The sequence below is a fragment of the Amphiura filiformis genome, chromosome 5 (genome assembly GCF_039555335.1).
Source record: "Amphiura filiformis chromosome 5, Afil_fr2py, whole genome shotgun sequence".
NCBI lineage: Eukaryota > Metazoa > Echinodermata > Ophiuroidea > Amphilepidida > Amphiuridae > Amphiura > Amphiura filiformis.
The window spans coordinates 77,049,589-77,075,608 of NC_092632.1; the positions used below are offsets into that span (position 1 = coordinate 77,049,589).

General features: G+C 36.7%; 1 protein-coding gene across 1 annotated transcript; it reads right to left on the reverse strand.

Annotated features, from left to right (window-relative positions):
- Positions 1-1,722: 1,722 nt before the first annotated feature.
- Positions 1,723-23,688, reverse strand: LOC140153746 (CD63 antigen-like). Its single transcript, XM_072176578.1, has 7 exons — positions 23,472-23,688; positions 23,116-23,249; positions 10,350-10,538; positions 9,364-9,534; positions 7,799-7,966; positions 6,638-6,721; positions 1,723-2,475 (listed from the first exon to the last, which is right to left on the reverse strand). The coding sequence occupies exons 2-7, from the start codon at positions 23,176-23,178 to the stop codon at positions 2,410-2,412; spliced, it is 741 nt and encodes a 246-aa protein (XP_072032679.1). The 5' UTR covers positions 23,179-23,249; positions 23,472-23,688; the 3' UTR covers positions 1,723-2,409.
- Between the last annotated feature and the right edge of the window lie 2,332 nt (positions 23,689-26,020).

Below are 26,020 nucleotides of genomic sequence, written 5' to 3' on the forward strand. Positions count from 1 at the left end.
GCCTACTGCCCATCATATAGCGTAAACATACTTATGAGACAATTTTTGGACCATAATGTACATAAGGACCAGTGATTACACTGACAAAATTTCATCAATATATCTCTATTCCTTCTGGGTGATGTCAAAAACTTTTGGATACCCCCTCGTATATATATGTGACATGATCAAGGGGAATGAGTCACATGTCGACCCTGGTCGAAAATGAGTTTTACACATGTTTCTAAAGAGGACATTTAGAGCTTTCAGAAACTGAAAACCCCATGTTGATATGACTTTTCTTTGTGAAATTATATCAATTTATCAATCGCTGAAAACAATATAAAACAAAAGAATTTTAACCCTTTCTTTGCCAATATCTCAAAATCAATTTTAGCGACATCCGACTCATTTCCCCTGATCGTGTCACATATTCTGTGTCTAATACCTTTTTAAATATATGCTTTTTTTTAGAAAATCAAGGAGAAAATTGGTGTGGGATTTGTCACAGTTCATATTAATTAATATACTATAATTATATATACACCTTAAAGCTACTACAACAAAGCTGCAGGATTGGTTAATATTTTTTGGTATAAATTTAATTCTATTTATACTATACAAACAGACATTTCACAAACATCTAACAACCCATTTGATTTATAAGCAGTACTGGAATATTATTCATCAAAGCTTTTTTTGACATAAAAGTGCTGTATGTATGAAATATATATTTTCTGCATAATTATTTAAGATTTGTTGCACCTTTTTGAACTATTGAAATGCACATTTGCTGTACATTTAATTTTCATTCCAATGTTACATCTACATTTACAACCAAAAAAAATTATGTGTGCCACAATATTTACAATACTTGAAAAATTATTACATAAGCTGAAAAAAAAGTTGTAGAATATTCCACTAAGAAGTTGAAATTTGTCAGGTTTGCTTTTTTTTATAGTGACTGTGTCACAAGTCCATTTGACAAACAAGTTGAGAGAGTTGTGTAAGAACCATCTGGGAACCAGATGGTTTACTGAGAGAACTTTCTAGCACTGCTACAATTTGCATCTAGCAAGCACATCATTACAAACTATACATTGTGTGCTTGTTATGTCTCTGTTTATGGTTTATCTCTGTTCTTCTTATCAATTCCTATGTTTATTTTAATGATTATGCTTCATCTGGTCGAACTATGTTATAGTGCTGCGCGGCCGATTTCAACATGGTCTAATAGTAATTTTGTATATGGCATATCACATTATATATAGTTTATACATTTTCTTGTGAACAAGACTATGCTACGGTGCAAGGTAAAAGCACATCCACTTCTTAGTCATGTCAGCACTTTGACCTCTGACAGATGTTTAAGTCAGGAAATAGACAAGAATTTATATCATTCATTATTGCTCCCTTGGGGTTAGGGTTAGGTCCTAGGTAGGACTTGTCTTACATAAAGAAACATTATTGTGATCATGGGCAGATTTAAGAAATAAGACTGTACTTCACTGTATTCTGATCTTTTTTTTTTCTCTGCTATGCACCATGCCAGTCTTCATATCTAACCACAATTATTGGGCATTTTCTTCACATTAAAAATGGCTGAGCAGTTGCTCATCTTAGCTATGATATTGCCATGTATGAAATCCCTGCTTAAACACCACTTGACCCAAGACATCTGCACACACACATGGTCCTCGCTCATCTCTTACTAATCTTATTCTGAAAATCTGAGCTAATCTGCTACTGTCCGTTTCATTTCACCGCGCATGAAATTGTCTTTTTTAAGTTATGGCTGTTTTCAGTGAATGTACATAAGTTTGTGTGCTCTATGTGGAACACTGCCCATACATATAAAACAATATTAATATGCCTTAAGCTCTCCTTTGATATATACCTTTTCTGTTTCACTTAGTATAAAACTTTTATGTTACAAAATGATGAGACTAATCTCAAGAGATGACAGCTGAAATGGTGACAAGAAGCATGTACTGTAAACCCATCAGCATGAAACCAACGATATGTACACTACAATGCCATGTCTTGTCAAAATAAGACAGAACCATGTAGTACACCAACACAGAGTACTGAAAATTACCAACCAAAAGAGCCAGAGAGAGAGAGAGGGGGGGGGCAGAGAGAGGAGAGAGCTTGATATCCAAAGTACAATTAAAGAAGTAATGTTTAAAACAAACTTTTGCTTCTAGTAAGTAGTCCATACACAGATACCATGTCAGCTGTCATCTCCTGCATAAACACTTAATTTAGAATGTTAAACCTGATTTAGTAGGTAAGTTGGGTTTAGATGTGACCATTAACCAATTCAAGATGTTCCACCACTTGGTTAACATAGTTGGTTTTTCCATGACTGGATAGTACTTTTCTTATGGTGGACTGGCTGGGAAAGATGGGTGGAGAGATGGCTGTGCCTTACACCACTTCATAACCGCTCTTGATAGATTTGATCAGACAGCATGCACAAACGATGCCAAAGACCTGAAACATTCAAACAAAAAGAGAGAAATTATTTGAAAATGATCATCATTACCGAGTTGTGATGAAAGGAAGAATATGTGAAAATGTTCAATTAAAGTTCACCAGTTCCTATTGATTTGAGGAAAACTGTAGTTAATACATGTGGTGTGATCAAGCAAAATCAGTCTCAAGTCGCACATATTCAATTTTCAGTTTCTTATAGGTTTGTATTAAACAGCATTTACAAAGCTACGTTTTACAGAAAACTCCATTGAATTTGCACAACCAGTTCAAAAGATCTGAGCACTAGAGTTTCCAAAACAATAGGAATCAAAAGGAAATACTTCCTTTGTTTGGTTATATCTCAAAATCAATATTACCGACATCCAACTGATTTTGCTTTATCACATCACATATGCTACTTCATATTTATTTGATAATTCTCACTTCTGAAGCAAAACTGTATGATAAAATTATTACTTGATTGCAAATATGTAAAATGTGTTCTTTTTTAATATTGGCCTATCCAGATAATCCATTAGGCAAGCAATATGCATAGTTGCATGTATACACAACATTAGCATATTGTCAAGTGGGGTTAGAAAACTTTATTCAAGGTTAACTCTGAGTATGCAACATAAAGGCAATGTAATTAATTATGATGGGCAAAATACATTCATCTGAATTGAGCTCAAACATAAATCATTTTGAATGCTACTTCCTTTAGGCCTATTTTTTTTTTTTTTTTGATTGGTGTAAAAACTAGGGTAGGTAGGTAGGTAGGTAGGATTTAAAAAATGTAAATTGCATTTGATAAAGGCCTTGGAACTTTTTTCTTCTTTTTTTTTAATATAATTTTTTATTTACTTTTTAAAAATTATTTATTCTTTTTTGAAAAAAAAAAGTGTTGGGCCTAATTTTAGGGTAGGTCGGGTTACGCCAATCAAACAATTTTTTTTAGGCCTCATCATAAATTAACAGAGACCTTGTATACACTAAACTCTACGATATCAGTTATAATGCAGCTATTTCACAATATCACAAAGGATAGAAAGAAAACAACAAACAATTTAACCATGTCCAATAATCTTTCTCTGAACTTAAACATCAAAGTTTAGTGACCATATATCAATATTTACACTGTACATTGTACACTACAGACTTATCATCGCCACGGGATGTGCATCACCACGAGATGTTGGCTGACCAAAGTCCATTGGTAACAGCTTGTACATGTATTGGATGTTATTTACTTGGCCAGGTATATTGCATTTACTTGGCAAGGTTACATATATATTGCATCATAGCTACAGTTTACATTGTAGGACACCCTTATTGTAGATGTATATATACTCAGACAGGCATTGGACATACTTCACTGAACAATTTTGGCATAATGGCTGCACAAATAGTTTTGAAAAGCAAATAAATGTGCATGTTTCACTTTCACTGTACACAAAAACCAGCACCAACACTTCATATTCTATAGTGCTCCATGTATTGCAATTACTTCCTTGATAATTCTATGAAACCATAAGGTATACAAATCTCATGTATTTAAAGGGATACTGAGAGATCATTGACCAGCTAAAGAGATTGATACAGTTACAGGCTGCATACAGTCTGTCTAAATGAAGACATTAAACAATATGTAGTGGAAGATGTTTACATATTTACCCTAGAACATGATGTAGGTGATACATGTTTACTTCTCCAATTTGAATTTGTGAAACAACACCAACAATATTAATAATACCAACAACAGCATTAGTAATTACTTTTTTTCATAACAATAATCGAACCAAATCTGAGATTGGATTTTCCAATCTTTTTAATCAAAAGGCTAAGTGTTTTGAATTGGCCTCCTTTCTTATTAAAGTTTATAATTTTTCGCTCTTCCTATTTAGCCTGGCTTAAAAAAAACCAGTGTTTATCCTATCAAGACTGCAGTGTGTTTCCCTAAAGAATGACTACTACAAAGAATCTTAAATTATTCTTAACAATTCAATTCCTAGCCCCAATGTAAGGAAATATAACTGATGTAGTATAACCTGAACAGATCTACATGTGAAGCCCTTCAAGACAAAGTCAACAATTGATACAAATGCAGGTATGACTTCATAGTAATGCATTGAACCTGTTACCCTTTAAACTTTCACATACATAATGCACTGCTTAATTAAGACACCAAGCCACACACTGTTTGGTATGTATTATACTTGCAGAGTGTAGGAGGAATTTCATGTTGGTATTTACAATTTGTGGGACAAAGACATTATTGAACCAGCATGAAATATGATACTTCCAATTCTTTTGATTCGGCCGAAAAAATAGAATACAACAAACTATTATCATTAATGATTTTGCAAGCTTTTGAACAAAACCAGCCTCTCAAAGAAAGTTGTTGACAAAATTTTGTCTGTATACTATACGTACGTGCCAAAATGCATAGACCTTCAAATTCAAATATGTCGCTACGCAATTTTCAAACAATGCCTGCTAAACTGCTACTTCTATATTTGCGCAGTAAACAAATACATGTACATCTGAAAGTAGACTAGTGGACTTCCTGCCTGTATAGCATGAACTTTATATCAGGATACATGTATGTGGCAATGCCAAAGCCAAGTTGTTATCTCATGACATTACAATAATTAATTCAATAAAATTGTGACCTGCATTATCACATATCGTGATGAATCTACATACAAACAAAAGATGATTATACTTATATAAATACAAACACAACAATATGATATGATACAAATTGAACTTTTGTTATTCGAGTTACACTTAACCACTGCTCAATGCCCCATTCATATGTTTCTGTTGTCACTCTACAATGTTATTATTTTTTAAATAAAGCGTTCGAGGTGTGTTTTGTCCTCACTGTGTTGTTTGCATACCAATGACAATGCAATAATAATTCAGGGCTACAAAGACAGCTACGTTTCTGAACCAGAATATTGAGAGCACAAACTCACAAAACATTGGGCTTATTCCATTTAAAATCCACATTACCCTGTGGAAGATTTAACTCAAGTCTTCCACAGAGGAAGTATGCAATAGACAATTGGATAACTTCCATTTGAAATACTCACAGCAGCTGCGGACGATGTGACACGATCAAGGGAAATGAGTCGGATGTCAATAATATTGATTTTAAGATATTGACAAAGAAAGTGTTCTTTTGTTTTATATTGTTTTCAGCGATTGATAAATTCACTTAGGCCAAAAAAAAAAAAGTTTGTCTCAAAGCTCACTAGAAATTTAAAAACTAATGCGAAATGCGATTTTTTTTTTTTTTTTTTTAAATTTTATTCCCGACTTTTTTCATGTTTTTTGAGAAAAAGTCTGATTTTCGCCGATTTTTTCTGGAAAAAATTATAAAATTTTTTTTTTTTTTGAAATAAACAAAATTTCCGATTTGTTTTTTGTCAAATCGTGGGATTTTACAAACGCTGCTGCAAGCTTTGAGACGAACCTTTTTTTTTTTTGGCCTTAACTTCACGAAGAAAAGTTGTATCAACATGGGGCCAGGTTATCAGTTTCTAAAAGCTCTAAATGTCCTCTTTAGAAACATGTGTAAAACTCATTTTCGACCAGGGTTGACATGTGACTCATTCCCCTTGATCATGTCAAATATAGGTAAAGCCATAATACAGGGGGAGTATGGGTTTTAAAATGATTAACCTTGACCAGTTACATTTGAAAAACATTATCCCTCTGTGGAAGATATTTCCAAAATCTTCCGCACGAGTGGATTTTAAATGGAATAACCCATTTCTATTTCATTACTTTTAATTGCTGTAATTAAAAGTGCAGTAACACATCGTCGGCCGAGTGCAACACTATCGTAAGTGCAGTAGAATGCAATAGCTGCCATTTGCAACATTTCAATAAATATACTTACTTTTAACCAATAACGCTAAAAAAAACACCGAACTACATGGACATTTAAGGTGATATCTTGGGGTTAGCTTAGTGGCCATAAAGTATACAGAACATCGAACACTTTACAATGAGCATGATGGGGATTGTGCTGTGAACAATTAGGTGTTTTACAAAAGGCAGCTATTACATTCTACTGCACTTACGATAGTGTTGCACTCTGCTGACGATATGAATTAGCCCATTTTGACACAGGTTTACATCCAAAATCTACATCCGACATATGACTTACCTCAATGACTGCTATGACTATTGCTATGGCTGCAATGATAGCGATATTGTCTGTAATGAGGTCTGACAATTTTTCATTACATCCCTGCAAGGCAAATGAGATTACAATAAAAAATTAGTCAAGAAACCTTATATAAAATATGTCATCTTGTGTCGCATTTTATTTCCTAAACAGTTGATTGAAAAGTCATGGTGACTTATAGACCCTTTCGAATACTATGTTATCAAAGTTCAGAGTACTCTTTGCTCGTATAACTTGTTGATGGGTTCCTGCTGTATATCTTTTTAACGTAGCCCTTGTTTCATGTTGGTGAAGCAGGCTCAGAAAGCCGACGTGAATCCGCGAATCGATTCATGCAAAGATTCTCGTAAAACATCAACCAGGCGAATCCATATGGATTCATGTAATGCATTGGCAGTTTACAAAATGACAATAATATGTAATAAGTTTGACTCCCGGTTAAATTGACTATTAATTATACTTCATTTTTTAAACAACTGAACCCCCAAACTGGAGAATTATGGTATAATTTACTTTAAAACATTAACAATTTGTACAATAATACTGATTTGAGCGTGCCTTTTAACAGCAAAAACAGCCATCGGTTGTGTGCCGATCTTTCGGTTGCCAAAGCTGCCATCTTGGATGACTAAATCAGACTGTATGAGGGCAGTATTTTCTTCAATCATTGTGCAGTGGGAGCTGGAGGTAGATTTGCACGAATCAATGGATTCGCCTGCACTGCCACAGATTTCTTGGCCTGGTGAAGATGCACCATAACTTACCATTTGCTTTGCAACTTACGACCTATTGAAGAAACGGGACCTTTGGTCACACTTGAATCATAGATCTTTGTCAAACTTCTTCGTTGTTTTTTTTGTACAACTATTTACTCATTTTTAAAACCTTTTTTAATACTGACTTTATCCTAATATCCTAACACTATATTAATATTAAGCTGCATGTAAAATTTTAGTAACAAAATAATCACTTTTCCTGGTTGAGTAAACTATACACAAGAGAAAATTGACCTCTGCACTGCCAAATTTGTTCACCCCATAAACTGATCCCACTTATTCCAATCATTCTGTTAATTTTCCAAAAAAAAATTGCAACTTCTTTATCCCTTCAATTATTGGTGCCTGGCAATGATTTGCTTACCTTTGTGTAAATATCAGTGGGATTCGATGGTACAATCATATAGTTACAAGACGTCTTATCCTTACAGCAAGATTCTGGTACGCATGATGCTGTGTCTGGACATACAGCATCAACATAGGAGCCTGTTGCGAACCAATCAGTGTAGTTATGTGTTCCGCAGCATTTAAGCTACATGACAGTTACGAATTAAAAAGAAGAAAAAAATACACACAGTTATAATAATCCTGAGCTAAGTAACTTAAAAGTAGTAGCATGTGACATACTCCTGGGGTTTGGGGAGGGGGCAAGGTACTTGCAAGTAAGCTCTGACAGGACTTTGTCACCCAAGCTTCAAAACTGTACCCCATATTTCTGAAGTTATTTTTACTAAACAAACCAAATTGGTTAATTTTATTCTAAACAGGGGATCCATTAAATTATCTAAGGATTTGTTTTGTAAAAACCTACCCCACTTCTGCCATTTTGGGGGAAATTTTTCAAAATATGGACCCATGTCTAAGGATTTTCTGTGAAAACCAGAGGGACATATTCTTTGCTGTAGGTTGGAATTCTTCCATCTGATGATACTTTTAATGGGCTAAACCATAACATACATAGGCCTACATGTACACAATAAATCCAATACCAGTGGTAGTTTAGTGGCATATTATCGCCAACATTTCTGGGTCCAAATTTTTCAAAATATGGACCCATGTCTAAGGATTTTCTGTGAAAACCAGAGGGACATATTCTTTGCTGTAGGTTGGAATTCTTCCATCTGATGATACTTTTAATGGGCTAAACCATGACATACATACATGTACACAATAAATCCAATACCAGTGGTAGTTTAGTGGCATATTATCGCCAAAATTTCCTGGGCAAAATTAATAAGTCGTCCACACCAAATCCATGAGCACACAAAAGTTTGCACTTTTTCTGTGTCAGGACTCAGTGGCACACATCAAAGTCTATGTACAAAACCTATTCAAACATCTGTAGAGAAGTTTCTCAAAATCAATGATGAATTATTTTCAAGCATGAAAACTGGTCTTGGGAAAAAAAAACACACTTGAAAACAATGTTTTTTTACCATTTTCTGTTAATTTGATTTAGGTAATAGACTGAATAACACCGAAGACAATAACAAAACAACGCTGAAATCAGCTAAAACAATGACAATTTTCATGCTTGTAATTTCAATGAAATAAAAGTTTGAAGAAATCAACAAACACCAAATAAAGCTGAAAAGTAATGGAGATAAGGATCAATTTTTGCCAAATTTTTCCTACCATTGTTTACTAATATGTGACATGATCAAGGGGAAAGAGTCACATGTCGAGTTTTTGTCGACCCTGGTCGAAAATGAGTTTTACATATTTTTCTAAAGAGGACATTCAGAAACTGAAAACCCTGTCTTGATACGATTTTTCTTTTGCGAAGTTACATCAATTGACCAGTCACTGAAAACAATATAAAACAGAAGATTTTAAAGACTTTCTTTGCCAATATCTCAAAATCAATATTACTGACATCCGACTCATTTCCCTTGATCGTGTCACGTGTCAAGTTACATGTATACTCACATCTTCGTGCATGTTATCAAAGAGATTCTTGGTTGCATTTGCACTAATGTATTCTGGCATCAATTTAAACATGTTCTCCTCAATGGTATCACTAAGTTCATCTCTGAGCACATAGCCGGCAATACCAACACCAACTTCAACCAGGAGCAAGACAACCATAATCCCTGCAAACTGAAAACATAAAAGGAAATACGGACTTAATGCAATGTATATGGATGATAGAAGCCTCATGTTTGGCAGGATTTTCTTTGACATCATTTTGTGTCAAGTACATGTGAAAGTGGGGGGGGGGGGCTTGCCGGTGAAAACAAATGGTGCCAGTGAAATCAAGCAGAGTGTTTGTAAACAACTTGCACATATTAGTGTAATAAGAGTATGCACTTGAATTGTGCTTTGAATCAAGGCTTTTATAAAGTGCAGTGCCTGGAATGTCGGGGGGGGGCAGCCTCTAACATTCAATATATATGTGTTAATCAAGTACATAATACACAACAGGTGACAAGAACAGTACTACTAAGATCCACTTAATTAAGGACAGTAAGTGAGTCTTGGTTCACCTAAATTAAGTCATTTCCAGGATTCATTTTTTTTTTTATTACAAAGTCAAATGTTGAACTTGAAGTCACACAGTCCCACAGACTACAATTGAGTGATCTGTAGAGAATTTTGGTTGCCCTTGGATATTTTTAAAATTTAATATTCGCAAAGGCAGCAAAAAAGTGTACATGGAGCAGTTCTCGAACCACGAGTCTCACCTGCTTCCGCAACTACCTGCTCATATAATGAACTTTGGCAATGGATATATGTGATAATTTAAAAAAAATTTTGTTCTTTTAATTTCAGGGAAAAAAATGGAAAAAATATGAAAAAAAAGTTTGAAAAAACAAATAGTGGGAAACTCCACCCCTAACCTTCTACACCCTTCCCCCACACATTTGACTTGCAGTGTTACATGGCATAAAAGTACACACACATATCTGTCTTACCATTGCCATCATGGTGTAGTTTTCCTTGATAGCACCGCAGCATCCCAGGAATCCTGTGACAAAGATGAAAGAGCCAACAATGATGAGGATGATAGGTACCACATTGCCGCTGTCACCTGTGAAGTCAACATAGTCATTGTAGATGGTGAAGACTAGGGCTCCACCAATGATAATACCCAGACCACACAGCTGTAGAGGAAAAACAGAACAAAACATGAGATTTATATTGTATTTCTACTGAATATGAACATTGAACAAGCCATAAAATTCAGTGGTTATTGACTATTTTGTACCAGGGATGTGTACACATGTTTTCATTATCAGTAAGTTAACCATCATCACCCTGTGGATGGTGGGCTGCATTTTATTATTTTTTCACTTTATTTTTTAATTTTTTAAAAGCTTTATACCCATTGTTTGTCAGGTTTGGACTCCTTGTTTTCAGACTAAAGGGGAGGGGTTAAGGGGGTACTACACCCCTGCCCAATTTTGTGCCTATTTTTGCAAAAATAGATATAAAATTGGCCAGGGGTGTAGTACCCCCTTAAGGCATCCAAATAGATTCCACTGGACCCACTGCTTTAACCAGGCATCGCTAACCCTGGTAAGACGGGAGCTTTCAAGATATAACATGACTTTGTTTCAAACAAAGATCTGCAAAAGCTGCATTTCAGTCATATTAGTTCCAAAATTCTCTTCAACAGTGATCAATAGGATATTCCAGATAATAAAATCAGGTCTTGGTCATATGATGACTCTTGGTGAGGGTGACAGACTGTTCCTTTTTAAAGCTAATTTTGACAGAGAGTGCAAGATGAAAAGGGAAAGGTATAAGATAATAAATCACATCTTCAGAAATATGGATGGCAGAATTGCAGGTAAAACAAGTTCACAAGCACCAGACACATACAAAAATAATCCTGACATGTAATTAATAAATCTACTACTACATGTAGCCTGAGAGAATGAACAAGTTGAAATTAAATTGGAATGCTTGTTGGTGTGTGTGAGGGTTGTGTGCTTTTAAAAAAGAAAGACCTGTGAATGAAGACACACACCTGATATTAATAGCATGATAACAAAGGAAACCCAGTAACCAAGGACGTGCATGTCCTGGTATGATATGGTTCTAGACATACATGTACCTGTACATACAAGTATGTATTGTGTGTCACAAAATATATATATATTGTGCAGGGGTGTACATATGGATGTATGGTATTTAAGTATTAAGGCATGTGACCCAAATGACAGGATCACAGCCCTAAAAATATTCTATAGCTATAACCCTGCATAGGATAGTACCAGGGATCCCTGGTAGTACATACATGTTTCTGGTTCTATTGTCTGTCCAAATAACTTAGACACCCGGTTTTTAGGATATATTTCAAAAGTTTTCACTTTGGAAAAAAAGTCATGAAAGAAAAGTTGCTAAACACGGTCAGACCTAACAGAAATTATTAGTAAAGCGATGAAAAATATTCTTCCTTGTCTACTTTTATTCAATTTTGACCGATTTACAGCAAGATATCTGGGTCCAGCCGAATATTCCTAATGACTTGAAACTTTTGATGGGATAATCTATTTACAGTAAGGGGTGTTTGAACATTGTAATCATGCATATTGATCAGTGATTCCACCCTTTTTTCTTTGATCCTTTTACTAATTCACAATAATGGCGGTCTACTCAAATGCATTCAACAAAAGCATGTTTGCAATCTACCGCGAGAGGTCGTCTCACACACATAACAAATACACTACGATCAAACAGGTTGATGACAATATTTGATTGAATGGACTGCACTGTGCCATGATTTCGGTGAAGGACACCGGTTCAAATCCTTTGTTTGGAGCCAATCAATAATTCCATGCACAACCTCTATAACTCAAAAGATGTCACAGTTGGTGCAAATGATAGAGCAAATGATAGAGCAAGTTACTATGCGGCTGGAGTGTATTGTGAATTATACTCCTCACCAATAACATCAGAACATTTATAGTGCATACAATTGGTATTTTCTTAGAATTGGGCCAAGCCAAAAGCATGCACAGAAGAAGATTCAAATACCGCAACGAATTGTTGTAATTGGTTGAGGGACAGCTGGGATCACTTATAGTTAATACACTAAGAATAAATATGCAAATTAGAAACACTGTCTGCATTTTATGAACTGAATTATATTTTTCATTTTTATAAAATGTTTTTGGTGAGGAGTATAATTAATTTACTATTCATCCATTCACTATCCAAAATCACCATACCTACAAATCTGTATAATGAGACCTTCCAAAATAATGGTACCCAACTTCTACCGGATCATTTTTAAAGTGTTGAGAAAAACCTTCCAATTTCAATAGAATTTCTGGTAAACTCTCACTCAATGCTTTGGAAACACAAAAATCCCGTTATGTCTCAGCGAATGTTAACACTTTTCTTTCATGACTTTCTTTAAAAGTGGATATTTTTTCAAATAAGTAACAAAAACTGGGTGTCTAAGTTAATTGGACAGACAATAGTTACAATTCACTACATTTTTTGTTCTCACCACCTTTATCAGGCATTCAATTTTACTGGGGTATGAGAACAAAAAAATAATGCGCTTTCTTCCGATACCATCTCAGTTTTGGAGACAAATGGGGGAGGTACATGTAGCATTTAGATGAAAATCTTGCATATTTAGCAATTTGTTACGGTATCAAAATTTTTCAACAATTGTGCAATTATGGACTCATGAGTGGTGGGCTCCAATGCTAAAATTGCAGCTGAGTGGTGGGCTCAAAAACTGAGTGGTGGGCAAGGCATTAGCCAGAGGGGTGTCCAGGTGTCATTTGGACGCCCCGTTTTCTATTTGGACACCCTAAAATTCTGATTTTTATAATGGAGTGAATAGGAAGTGGACACCCTGATTTTATAGAAGAAGATATTTTTAACCATATTGGACACCCTAAAGACACCCCTTCTCTGCTCTGCCGTCCACCACCACACACTGTAGCTACAACCCTGATCCTATGGGCCATTAGCTGCCATTGTTGTGTTTGCTTCTCAATATCAAAACCGCTAGAGCAATACAACTGAAAATTTGTAACCACAAATATTGTTTTAAATATGGTAGGCTTTGATTTAAGCCCGGGATTTAAGATAAAAATAAACATGAAAAAATTAGACTACACCTAACGTGCATGCATGTGTACATGTTTGCATAATGAGTACATTTTAGGTGTCTCCCAAATGAACTACAGTGATGATAGATGTACATGTATGTCCTGTAATAAAATTCATGCACTTTTGCATGGGTGTAAAATACTGTAAATCAGTTTGGTCCACAAATTGGTAATTCAGATTGCTACAAAAATGTAGGCCTACATTGTATATTATACATAGGATTAGTATGCAATATTGATACTGAACATATGTGCATGTTCAATTTGTTTTTCCGATAAGTTACCCTGGGAAGTAAGTGCACCGTGCCAAGTGCCAACACCATAGCTCAGTCACAGGTCAACTTCTTCCCTTGATTACACACACTCAGTCTTTCTGACAACAATGAAACCAAATTATACAATTGAACCTTTTGGTAACAAAATCTAGTTCCATTCGTCTAGAATTACTGTTATTTATGTACATGGCAATGGGGTCAGTCCATGTCAAAACATACTGAGTGTACACCCACCCTCTTGGATTTTGCTCTCCTTTGGCTCGGGGTACCTTTCATGGACCCCTAGGTGAGGTCACAAGAAAAAATTCAAATTCAATTTCGTTTCGAATGGCGGGCCATCTAAGTTTGGCGACCTTGACCAAAATTGGGAATTTAAGGTGTCCAAATGACAAAGCGCTCTCTTTGAGAGGCATTTTCTTCTTAATTAAATCAGTTGTGACCCTCTTTTGAATGTGGTCACTCACTGGCTGTGTCTGAAATGCCTAATGCCAAAAAAGATTGATTTGAATTTCGTTGGGATTTCAGGGGGTCAAAATCAGCACTTCGTACTGTTCAATCAAATTATCTGTGATTTTGAAGGACCCATGATAATGTCACAGGGCACTTATAAATAGGTCCTAATTATGTTCAGAATGGATTAACCATGTGCCAATGTCTATGAGCAATTCAAAAAAAGAGAAATTTCTAGACCCCCTACAGAATTTTAGGCCCCCTAAAGTGGTTCAGCCACAAATGGCGCTTAAAATCGGCAAATTTTGACACCTAATAACTTTAGGTGTACACCAGATATGAATTTCTAGTCTTTTGCATCTGAAAGAATGTAGTCGAATGTTACTAGGAACATAAGATTTGTTTTGTATTTTTTGTGTTTTGATACTAAGTTGATGGTGCCAAAAATCCCAATTTTTGACTAATAATGTACAGGTTATGGGTACAAAATGTCAATTTTAACATACCCTTTTTTTTCTATTTTTGATCACTTTTTAGCAAATTGTCTTATTTATCCTGTTATTACATAGTTAACAACGTCCGATTTTGGTGATTTTGGTGTCTAATTATGTTTTCTTGCATGAGAAATACAACTACACAACTTAAACAAGAGCACCAATGGTACTGTGGCTCTACGCTTCTTTGGTGGGAAAGCGATTGTTCTTGAAGTCGAATGCGCAACAGGTTGGTAGCTGACCCCTAGGTGACACCAGATGACCCCGAAATGACCTTCCAAAAATTTGACCCCAAATGTTGACTGTACCCACCAAGTTTCATGCCCATACGACAGTTTTGCTCATTTGACCTCAGATGACCCCTGGATGACCTCAGTTGACCTTGACCCACTAACCAATACAAACTTAATTGTTCTTGCACCCACCAAGTTTGAGGAACATGCTACGGTATTGCTACCCCACAAAATTTGGCTCCAAATGTTGACTGTACCCAGTTTCATGTCCATACGACAGTTTTTAGTAATTTGACCTCAGATAACCCCTGGTTGACCCCCGGATAACCTGAAATGACCTTCCAAAAATTTGACTCCAAATGTTGACTGTACCCACTAAGTTTCATGCCCATATGACAGTTTTTAGTAATTTGACCTCAGATGACCCCTGGGTGACCTCGAAATGAGCATCCGAAAATTTAACTCTAAATGTTGACTGTACCTACCAAGTTTCATGGCCATATGACAGTTTTTAGTAATTTGACCTCAGATAACCCCTGGGTGACCTTGGATGACCTTCCATAAATTTGACTCTAAATGTTGACTGTACCCAACAAGTTTCATGGCAATATGACAGTTTTTAGCAATTTGACTTCAGATGACCCATGGGTGACCTTGAATGACCCTGAAATGACCTTCTGAAAATTTGACTCTAAATGTTGACTGTACCCACCAAGTTTCATGCCCATATACAAGTTTTTAGTGATTTGACCTCAGGTGACCCTTTGGTGACCTCGGATGACCCTGAAATGACCTTCCGAAAATTTGCCTCTTAATGTTGACTGTACCCACCAAGTTTCATGCCCATACGACAGTTTTAGTAATTTGACCTCAGATGACCCCTGGATGACCTTGGTTGACCCTGAAATGACCTTCCAAAAATGTGACTCTAAATGTTGACTGTACCCACCAAGTTTCATGCCCATACGACAGTTTTAGTAATTTGACCTCAGATGACCCCTGGATGACCTCGGGTGACCTTAACCCCGAAACAATACACACTTGTTTTGTCTGGGGTCAAGATGCACCCACCCACCAAGTTTGAAGAATGTGTGACCCCAGTCTCTGAGAAAATAGGTTTTAGCCTGTAATGCACAAATTATGCAAATTAAGTATTTCATAACCATACTTTGTGCTCAAAATCGAATCAGGTCGAGACCCTCTAGTCATGCTACCCCTATCAAGTTACATCATCATATCGCTAAGGGTTCTTATGGATCCCCATATACAGCTCCACAAGGCGGATTTCTTCAGATTTCCAACCATATTTATAGAAGTGTTCCGCATAAATTATGCAAATTAACAACTAAATGCGCATAATCTTTGCCAAAAAACTAACCAGGTGATCAGCAGGTGTGTATCGTTCCCAGGGGTAGCGCTAGAACTAAACACTCCAGTGTACGCAGGGACCCCGAACTTGCAGAAAATTAAAAAGTAGGGGGTCCGGAGGTAGAGTTTGGCGAGTCCGATTTGTACAAATGCAGCATAAATATGCCTGCAATAGCGCGAGATTGAAAAAACTGGGGATCTGCAGGGACCCCTGAACTTGCAGAAAATGTAAAAATAGGTGGTCCGAACTCTATTTTGGTGGGTCCGGGACCCCAAAAAGCAACCTAGCGCTATACCCCTGATCGTTCCTGCCACCAGGTTTCGTTACCATGCGCCCAACGGATCTTCAGATCTTGCTATCAATTTATGCTGATTTTAGCATTCACCGAAAACATACGGTTACGGAGCAAACTTGGATATGCTTCCTCCCACCAAGTAACGCCCCCGCAGGTCTTACGGTTCCCCAGATACAGCTCCGGACGGACACACACCACCTCCCCAACACACACACGGACAGACAGAAATAGTGATTACTAAGGCCCATCCTGAACGAGGTATCGGTACATGAGACCAGATATAAACATAGTTCAGACGAGACAAAAATCAAACCCTCACTCTTTTGCAGTGTTTGTATCCAAAGCTTATGCTTACATTTACAACATTAAAATCAAATTCGGAAGACTGAACAGTCACTTCCGGGTCCATTTTATCAATATCTGCACCATTGATCCATTTCAGAATCCGAATTGATGCAGAATTTATCCTCATCTAACAAATACTCATGATTTTCTTCTTCATCTGAAACATTTGCGACATTATTTGCACAACTGAATCACTGCAATTTAATCTTTCCAAAAACTACGACTTTCGCCATTAGAATTGTTTATTGTGAACACATGTGCGAATGGTAGAGGGCTGACATCCTGAATTAATTGCATTACGTCATGCTCATCACTCTCTACACAGCCGCTGTGGTTCCGGTCCCTTCACTTCTAGTGTGGAGCGAGCGGACCAAAGCGGCTGGTGTAGAGACTGAAAACTATATTCATTCCTGATTCATTCATAAAATTCACGGCGCGTCGATTCTACTATATGGGTGACGTCGTACGAATTGAAAATAGCAGCAAATTAATTTCCGAGATTTTCTTTCGAGATTTATGAAGAAAATATGAATGTTTTTCAACAGATCATCAAATTACTTTATTATATATATTTTTTCAATTGGTAGCGTTACCCACACGCTTTATATATTGCTCCCACGCTTTTTAGAAACCCCCCATTTATTCCACAAAATTTTAATCCCCACCCTTTTTACAGATTTTCAGAATTCCCAACCCCACGCTGGTAGAAAGCGTGTCACGACAAACAATGCCAGCTGTGACCGTCTCTGGCGAGACGTTGTTTTCAGGGTTGTCAAACCCGCGATTTGGTAACCCAATTGGGCGACTTTTGAAGATTTTAACCGGGACAATTTCCTGCCCCATAGAATACAAAGGGTAAAGAAAAAAAATTGGGCGATTTTTCGATTATTTGATTTGGGCTGAATTTTTTGGCAACCCTGGTTATTTAGCGTTAATTTAACTAAATTACTACGCCACTGGTCTCTAAATATTTTGAAGTGTTGTCCCATGGTGACAAAACTCCCGAGAACTCAATAAACAATCTGGACAAAGGAATCATCCAATCACGTTTCTAGCCACGTGAGATCACCGCAAAAATTCATGATAAAAGGTCACTTTCCCAAAGAAAAATAGTGCAATCCGTCAATTCCCGCCATGATCTCAATAACTTAAATTACTCAGACCAAAATAATCTCTAGCGCATACAGGGAACCAAGCAAAAGATAGAAATGACTTGTTTCTCGTGGCGACTTTTGACTTTTCTCACTTCAAAATAAGTACTTTCTCACCCCAAATTCACCTCTAAAGGAGTGCAATCGATTGAAAAATAACTCGGCAAAGCTTAGAACCCAATTTGATATCTAAATATCACACACAAAAAAGCCTTAGTATAAAAAAGCAGCGCCGGAAGTTGCGAAAAATGAGGTAAAATATGGCTACCATCGAGCTGGACTCCTTAGGCCCATTAGCTCCGCTAAGAGCCAAAAACTGTACAAGGAACCAATGACCTCCTTATTACAATATGGATGCTTTTGGCAGCCATGTTGCAAAAGAGGGTCATCGGTTCCTTGTATAGTTTATTAATTTGCTTAGTTGTATTTCTCATGCAAGAAAACATATATAATAAATTACCAAAATCAGACGTTGTTAACTATGGTCAGAATTCAAAAGGTCGTTGACCTATGAACATTTTTTCGTCATAGCGCCTTCCTGAAAGGTCTGACACATAACAAACTATACATTTTGGAATCCTCATGACCATACGAGTAATTTGATATATTACTTGACATAATTGGGAGCATTCTGAAAATTTGACCCCCATAACCTGTACTTTGCATGTGCATCGTTGCCAGGAAGTGCATTTTTGACCCCCTTAAAAATCCATACAGAGGATTAGAAAGTAGTTTTTTCTTATTACTTGACTCAAGAGCAACTTGAAATATCAGGATAAATAATACAAATGGCTATAAAGTGATCAAAATATAAAAAATATCATACTAAAATTGGCATTTTGTACCGTATCCTGTATGCATGGTATGTTAGGCAAAAATGACTATTTTTGAAAGCGTCAACTTAATACTAAAACACAAAAAATACAAAACAAATCTTATGTTCCTAGTAACATTAAACTACATTCTTTCAGATGCAAAAGACTAGAAATTCATATCTGGTGTACACCTAAAGTTATTAGGGGTCAACATTTGCCGATTTTAAGCGCCATTTGTGGCTGAACCACTTTAGGGGTGGCCTAAAATTCTGTAGGGGTCTAGAAATTTCTCTTTTTTTGAATTGCTCATAGACATTGGCATATGGTTAATCCATTCTGAACATAATTAGGACCTATAAGTGCACTGTGACATTATCATGGGTCCTTCAAAATCAAGATAATTTGATTGAACAGTACGAAGTGCTGATTTTGACCCCCTCTGAAATCCCAACGAAATTCGAAATCTATCTTTTTGGCATTAGGTATTTCAGACACAGCCAGTGAGTGACCACATTCAAAAGGAGGATCACAGCTGATTCAATTAAGAAGAAAGGGCCACTCAAAGAGAGCACTTTGTCATTTGGACCCCTTAAATTCCCAATTTTGGTCGAGGTCGCCAAACTTTGATTGCCCGCCATTCGCAAACGAAATGGAATTTGATTTTTTTTCTTGTGACCTCACCTAGGGATCCATGAAAGGTACCCCTGAGCCAAAGGAGAGCAAAATCCAAGAGGGTGGGTGTACACTCAATCTGTTTTGACATGGACTGAGCCAATGGTAGATTTGCTTGAAATCTTGGAACTGAAAGCTAGGTTAACATATTAATGAATTCTTAAGTTAAACCGAAACTTATGACTTCCAGTTCAAGTCATTTATCAACAGATTGCAGCAATTTTATGGGTAGTGGTTAACTGAATTTCGGATCCGATTATTTTTCAGCGGCTTTAACAGTTACTCAAACATGAAAATATGTTGTTCTGCGAGGGTTTGCGCCATTTCATCATTATGATATACTGAAATGGTGCAAGCTCTTTCTGATCCTAGAATAAAATAAAGTCAAAATTATATAGTTTCAAGTTCAACCCTAATAAAAGATATAATTGTGATCCCAGCAGGAGTTTGGAAACTTACATTTTAAATTTCTGTTATATCTTATACATGACTGCATATTGTACAGTTGGGTCTTGAAAGAAAATCATAGCTGAATTGCATCAGCTTACATACATACCACTAACAGTATGACCAATGAATAATGAGCAAATGCCTAGTCCTGAAATACAGTGTATAAAACTATCTGTGTTGGCAAATGTTTTAAAGGGGAAACAACTTTCACTTTATAACACAAAGTTCATCAGTCACATGAGTCATCCAGTCACATGATATTGAAATTCCACAACCACACTCAGCTAGTAAGCTTAATCATAAAATATTCTTTATTGCAAATAATGGAATAAAGACAGTGGCGTAGCATGGGTCATCATATTGGGGGGGCGGTCTGATGGGGGGGCACAAGCGTTTTTGGCCATTTTCCTATGGGATTTAAAACAAATTGAGATCGATTGGGGGGCACATGCCCCCCGTGCCCTTATGACGCTACATGTACACCACTGAATAAAGATAAATTTTGGTACATGTATTAGGTGGGACAAAAATTGGCTTACATGTATATTGATTTTTTGGGTAGAAATTAGGCTCATCTTCCTGGGAAATGTCCTGGATTAGCACTTTTTCTGAAGTTGTTTGTTCATACCTTTGGTGCCTAAGACTAGTTGAGAGAGTGGTTTAAGTGGGGGTCCCTTTCCGAAAATCAGTTATTAATCATTTAGTTTGTCACAGAATTTGTATTGAGAGCATGTAGGCCACACCTCTGCCATGTGCAGTGTTTGTACATGTAGGGGAGATGGGGGTTAGTTGAAAATTTTTTCACAAAATCGTCTTTTTAATGCAACCGATTACTTTCAAGAAACACTAACCATATCAGTATATAAACATATACATACATGCTACAAATACAGCCTTAAACTTATTGGACCTGCTTATGATTATTCATATAATCCAATTTGAAAGGGGTAGTTTCAACTAACCCCACCCCTGGGGTAAGTTGAAACATAGGTAAGGTTAGTTGAAACACGGCTTGTAAAAATTTCAAAATAATTATTATTAATGCTCCTACACGTACCATTGCCATGTTGAACGTCTAGAATTCAGCACGTCTAGAAATGTTGAACATCTAGAATTCAGCAAAACATCTAGTATTGGAGATTTATGAATAAGGGATACTAGACCAAATTTTGGACACAATTATAGACACATTTTTGGACTGCTACTTAGCTCCCGAATTCAAATTTCTTGACCAGCCCAAATGTTTTGTTATGGATTTTTTTCTGGAGACCAGTACCACTAACTATTCTTTAATATTGATTGTTGCACAACTATATGTAAAAATAAATAAATAAATAATATTTCTAAATAAATAATAAATATAATATAATATAGCGCTTTATGCAGTAAACATGTACCACCTCAAAGTACAACGACTGTGACTACCCCTAACAGCTTCCCATTGCACCTGGGTGGAGTGAGGCAAGCGAGGCAAAGCACCTTGCCAAAGGGGGCTTAACACGGTGGTGGGACTCAGTGGGACTCGAACCCACACACATCGAAAGCAAGCTCTCAGATTATGAGTCCAAGGTCGAACCACTGAGCCACCGCTATTATAGTATTTAACATAAACACCATTGAAATCCATGGCATGCTCATTGTTTGTTAGCAATTCACTGTTAAGTGGAAAATTGCTCTTTTCACTGAATATAAGACTAGAGCCCATAATGATACCCATTTGGTTTTTATTCCAGAACCACCCATGGATGTGAAAAATGCACCCTGACCAATGCTTAGTGTATATTCAGTCTATTTATCAGTCTACCTTTGAGGTAGGCTACGGTATAGTGCTCAAAATGTGGTCTGAATTTGTGTGTATACAGTACTAATGTTATTATCATTGTTACTGCCAAACCATAAAAGCTAATGAAATGAAATTATTAGTTTCCCGTCAACATTTTTTTCAGTGAAATATGAGGTCATGATTTCATTATTTATTATTTTGGAAAGTTTCATTATTTTCAAAACTCTCATTTACCTATATAATAGGGCCTACAAGCCCTACATGTATATTGTTGATGAAAGATCATCTCAAAATGGGTATTAATGCTTAGATCATCATTACAGATATTTTGCAACAGATTGATTTGAATTGTTTTTATTAAAATGAAAAGAAATTTGCAATTTTTGTAATCACTAGAAACATGATGAGCATCAAGGTAATCCTCAAATTTCCATTATTTACCATCCTCTACTCCTAGTACATTTGTACAACTATTAAAAGAAAACCTGCTGATTATTATTAGCAGGGGATGTCAGACATTTTGAGAGTTTAAATTTTGCTTATTTCCATTTCAATTTTCAGATAATTGACTTTTTTTTAATGAAAATAATGAAAGTTTTGGTAAAATTGAAAAGGTGATGCAGGCAGGTGACAGGAAACTAATCATTTCATTTCAAACCTAAACATTTTGCTGTTATTATATCGACACTTAAGTTTTCAGTGATTCAATTTGAGAAATTCCAGACATGAATGATGCAGTACCGGTACGCAAAAAACGTTTTTTTCAACAACAAAAATAATAAGCTGTGGCCCCCTGTGCCTGTTGGCGACCAAAAAGGTTTACTAGTTTTCCATAATTTTCCGCCCTTTTTCCACGGTAGTAAATTCTTCTTGCCGCCCTGTTTTCTTTAATAATTCTTCTTGCCGCCCCTTGAATCTAAGTTCTTTTTTGCTTCCTCCTGTTTTTACCCCAGGCTCAGGCCAGGGGCTCACGCCCAAAGCTAAGGTCCCCCCCAAAAATGGCATGCGGATGATATTGATTTGGTTGTTAGTCATTTGAAAACTGCGCTGGCATACAACCAGTAGTAAACTGCAGTACATCTGCCTGGATTAAATGTTTCGCGTGAACAACTATTTTATAGATCATGTGCATCATCAGCATGTGATGATGAAGCCTTTCCTTGGAGCAGAATATGAGAATATGTAAAATGGTATTACAGATCTGACAGTGACACCCGCACAGCACGAAGCAACATTACATTGTATTGACAGTTCAAATGACAGTCTACTTACGAAAAAGATGAAGTTGAAAAAGAAGAGAAGATATTTCACACATTGTGCTGATCCTTCTGCCATCTTGATTATGCTATGCTTGTGTGTTTAAATAAATATTTTCAAAAATATATCTCCTCGCTTCACCAGTCCAGCTGTTTAGAGAGACAGAAAAATACACGTATAATAAATCTTCTCCAGTGGTTTACAAGATTGAAAATACACCGCTTATTTCATGATCGATCTAAATAATAGCGCGGTCAAATTATTACTATAATAACCATATGAAGCAAAATATGACAGTATTTTCAATAAAAATCAATTGAAAATTTATTAGTTATTTTTCTAGATAAGAGTTATAAAGTTATGAACCTTACCTGGTGTAGGAATACAGTATAAGTTATTGCACTAATTGAACGGTAGATATAGAAGATTATGGGTCAACAAACTTCTTGGCCTCTAAAACTTCTGTCTTCGTCTTCAACTTCAATCAAATCAATTATATTCTTTTATTCAAGCTGCTATCAACAAAATACTGCCTATATAAATGTCTTTTAATTCACAAAACTCCTGACACCAATTTGGAACTATATAAATGAGTTGTCTGCTTTCAAAATGAGGATATTTTTATTTTTACACCTGATTTATGAATCAAATTTGACCGACTTTCATGACAGAAAAGCATGTGACATGCGATGCCTGACGTCATGTCATGTGCAGTATAAGGCCACACAAAATTAAAAAGTCGTTTCACGTCCTCCCGTTTTTGAAAGTGAGGAGGGAATTGGGAAGGAGGAGGTTTTTTGGTTTTAGTTATTTTTTAAGAAAAAAAAATGTTGACATTGATTTAAAAGTCCTGTAACTTTAGCGGCTTTGCAATAATTATGAGCCCTGGTCGGAGGGTAAAATAGGAGGGCATGAAGTTTTTGGCAAGCCGGGGGGACAAGCCATTTTTGGCAAGTGGGGAGGCCAATTTTGGCACACATTCATGGGCGCCTTTTAAATAAAACGCTCTAAAAAGGCAAATAGGAAAACAGTACGGAAACACTTAAATATGCAAATTTTCCTGCTCGCTGCACTCGCAACTAGTTGTAGGGGAAGGTGGGGCATAACGCAGGCCCGTACGCAGGATTTTTTGGGGGGGTGCTGATTTTGAAAAAGTGGACTTTTTTCCAAAGGGGGGGGGCAATTTTGTGAAAAGTGGACTTTCCCCCCCAAATTTGGACCTTTTTTGACCAAAAAAACGTAAAAACCATGATTTTTTTGCTCGCTACGCTTGCAAATTCTTAACTTTTGGGACTTTTTGTATACTTATGCAAATTTGGGGAGGTGCGGTCGACCGCACCCCCCTGCGTACGGGCCTGGCATAACGGAACACTTAACTTCGAGGATGCTCTGTGACGTCACCATAAGTAATATGACTGTAAAAAGTATAATTATGTTCAGTTGAAGTTTTTATTTACCTTTAATATACCATTAACCAATATAACTTGAATCTTACAATTTTTTTATAAAAATGAAGAAATATTTTCAAAAAAATAAATCCGTTTTGCCCCACTATCGGGGCAAAACGGCACCCTGGGTGTAAACTTATATCAGTAGTTCCATCGGTAGGCCCTAGGCCTAGTTATATGTAGGCCTATAATCAGTTACAATATAAGTGGGCCTACCATCTCTGTGGAGTGAGTGGTTAACTTCTTATAGACCTAGTAGGCCTATAATATGTATGACCAATATTTGATTAGAAAGAAATATTAAGTAAGCCTACCCATCTCTGTGGAGTAAGTTAACTTTTAATCATTAATTCTATCTGTAGGCCTAGTTTAATATCCCTATGTTTCAGCGAAGTGTTTACCATGCTCGAGTAGGCCCCTAGATAACGCCTACATTTCCTTGAGTGAAGACGTATTATGTCCAATTGGGGCAAAACGGAACCTGTCTGTGGGGCAAAACGGAACCCTGTTCCGTTATGCCCCACACTAGGGGTTCCGTTTTGCCCCATACCCGATTTTTGCAGGAATAGGTTGCATGCATAATACATTGTAGCATATAGGCCATGCAGTACACACAGCTCAAAGCTAGTACCTTAGTGTTTACAATATACACAATTATTTGGGAATCCGATATTAATGAAGTAAAATTTCAGCGCATTAATCATATCTTACGTCAGACAGGTTGTAATTTTTTGACTCGATCTTGCTCGGATGTCAGTAGATTGTTTCAGATCAAATTTTGGTTGTAAATCTGTGTGGCCATACTTGTGTTCGTCAATATAATTTGCATAGACGGCAGTATTGCCAAGGCCTATTTTCCCTATGGGTCCGTTTTCCCCGGGGGTCCGTTATGCCCCACCTTCCCCTATATAGACCATTGCAAATGGGTTCCAAAAAATTTGGCATGTGCAAAGGGGGGGGGGGCAAAGATTTTTTGGCAGGTAGGGGGGCAAGCAATTTTGGCAGGCTGAGAGGGGAGGCAAGCGATTTTTTGGCGAGCCATTCAGAAATTTTAACCCCCAGATCATAATTATTACACAGTAATAATTGAAAACTTAAATTTAATATGAAAATTGAAAGAAATAATAATAATAATAAGATCTCAGAACAGCGAGGAGGGAGGTGAAACAGACTATTTTATATCTGCAGGCTGATCTGAGTGATTTTTTGTCACAAGCTGACAATACACATGTGATTTCAACCAGAAACACGGGGCTTGTTTTGTTGAGAGCTGTTGAGATTGTGAGTGAAAATATCCATATTTCATATAATAATAGATGTCCAGCCGGGGCTCTAAATTACAATCTACCAATTGAGGAGCCGCAACTCCTGTTTTAGTGAGGGCCCAGGGCCTAGGAGGTTGGTGTAGGGCAGGGTGTGCATCACTCCACTTCTACCGAGTTTACCACACCCATCTCCAAACTCACTCCACC

Excerpts from the sequence above, each read along its gene's own strand:
- LOC140153746 (XM_072176578.1), bottom strand. The coding sequence starts at position 23,178 with ATGGCAGAAGGATCAGCACAATGTGTGAAATATCTTCTCTTCTTTTTC. Across the intron at positions 10,539-23,115 it reads TTTTCAACTTCATCTTTTTC|CTGTGTGGTCTGGGTATTAT; the intron begins GTAAGTAGACTG and ends TTTCCTCTACAG. Across the intron at positions 9,535-10,349 it reads ACTACACCATGATGGCAATG|TTTGCAGGGATTATGGTTGT; the intron begins GTAAGACAGATA and ends TTATGTTTTCAG.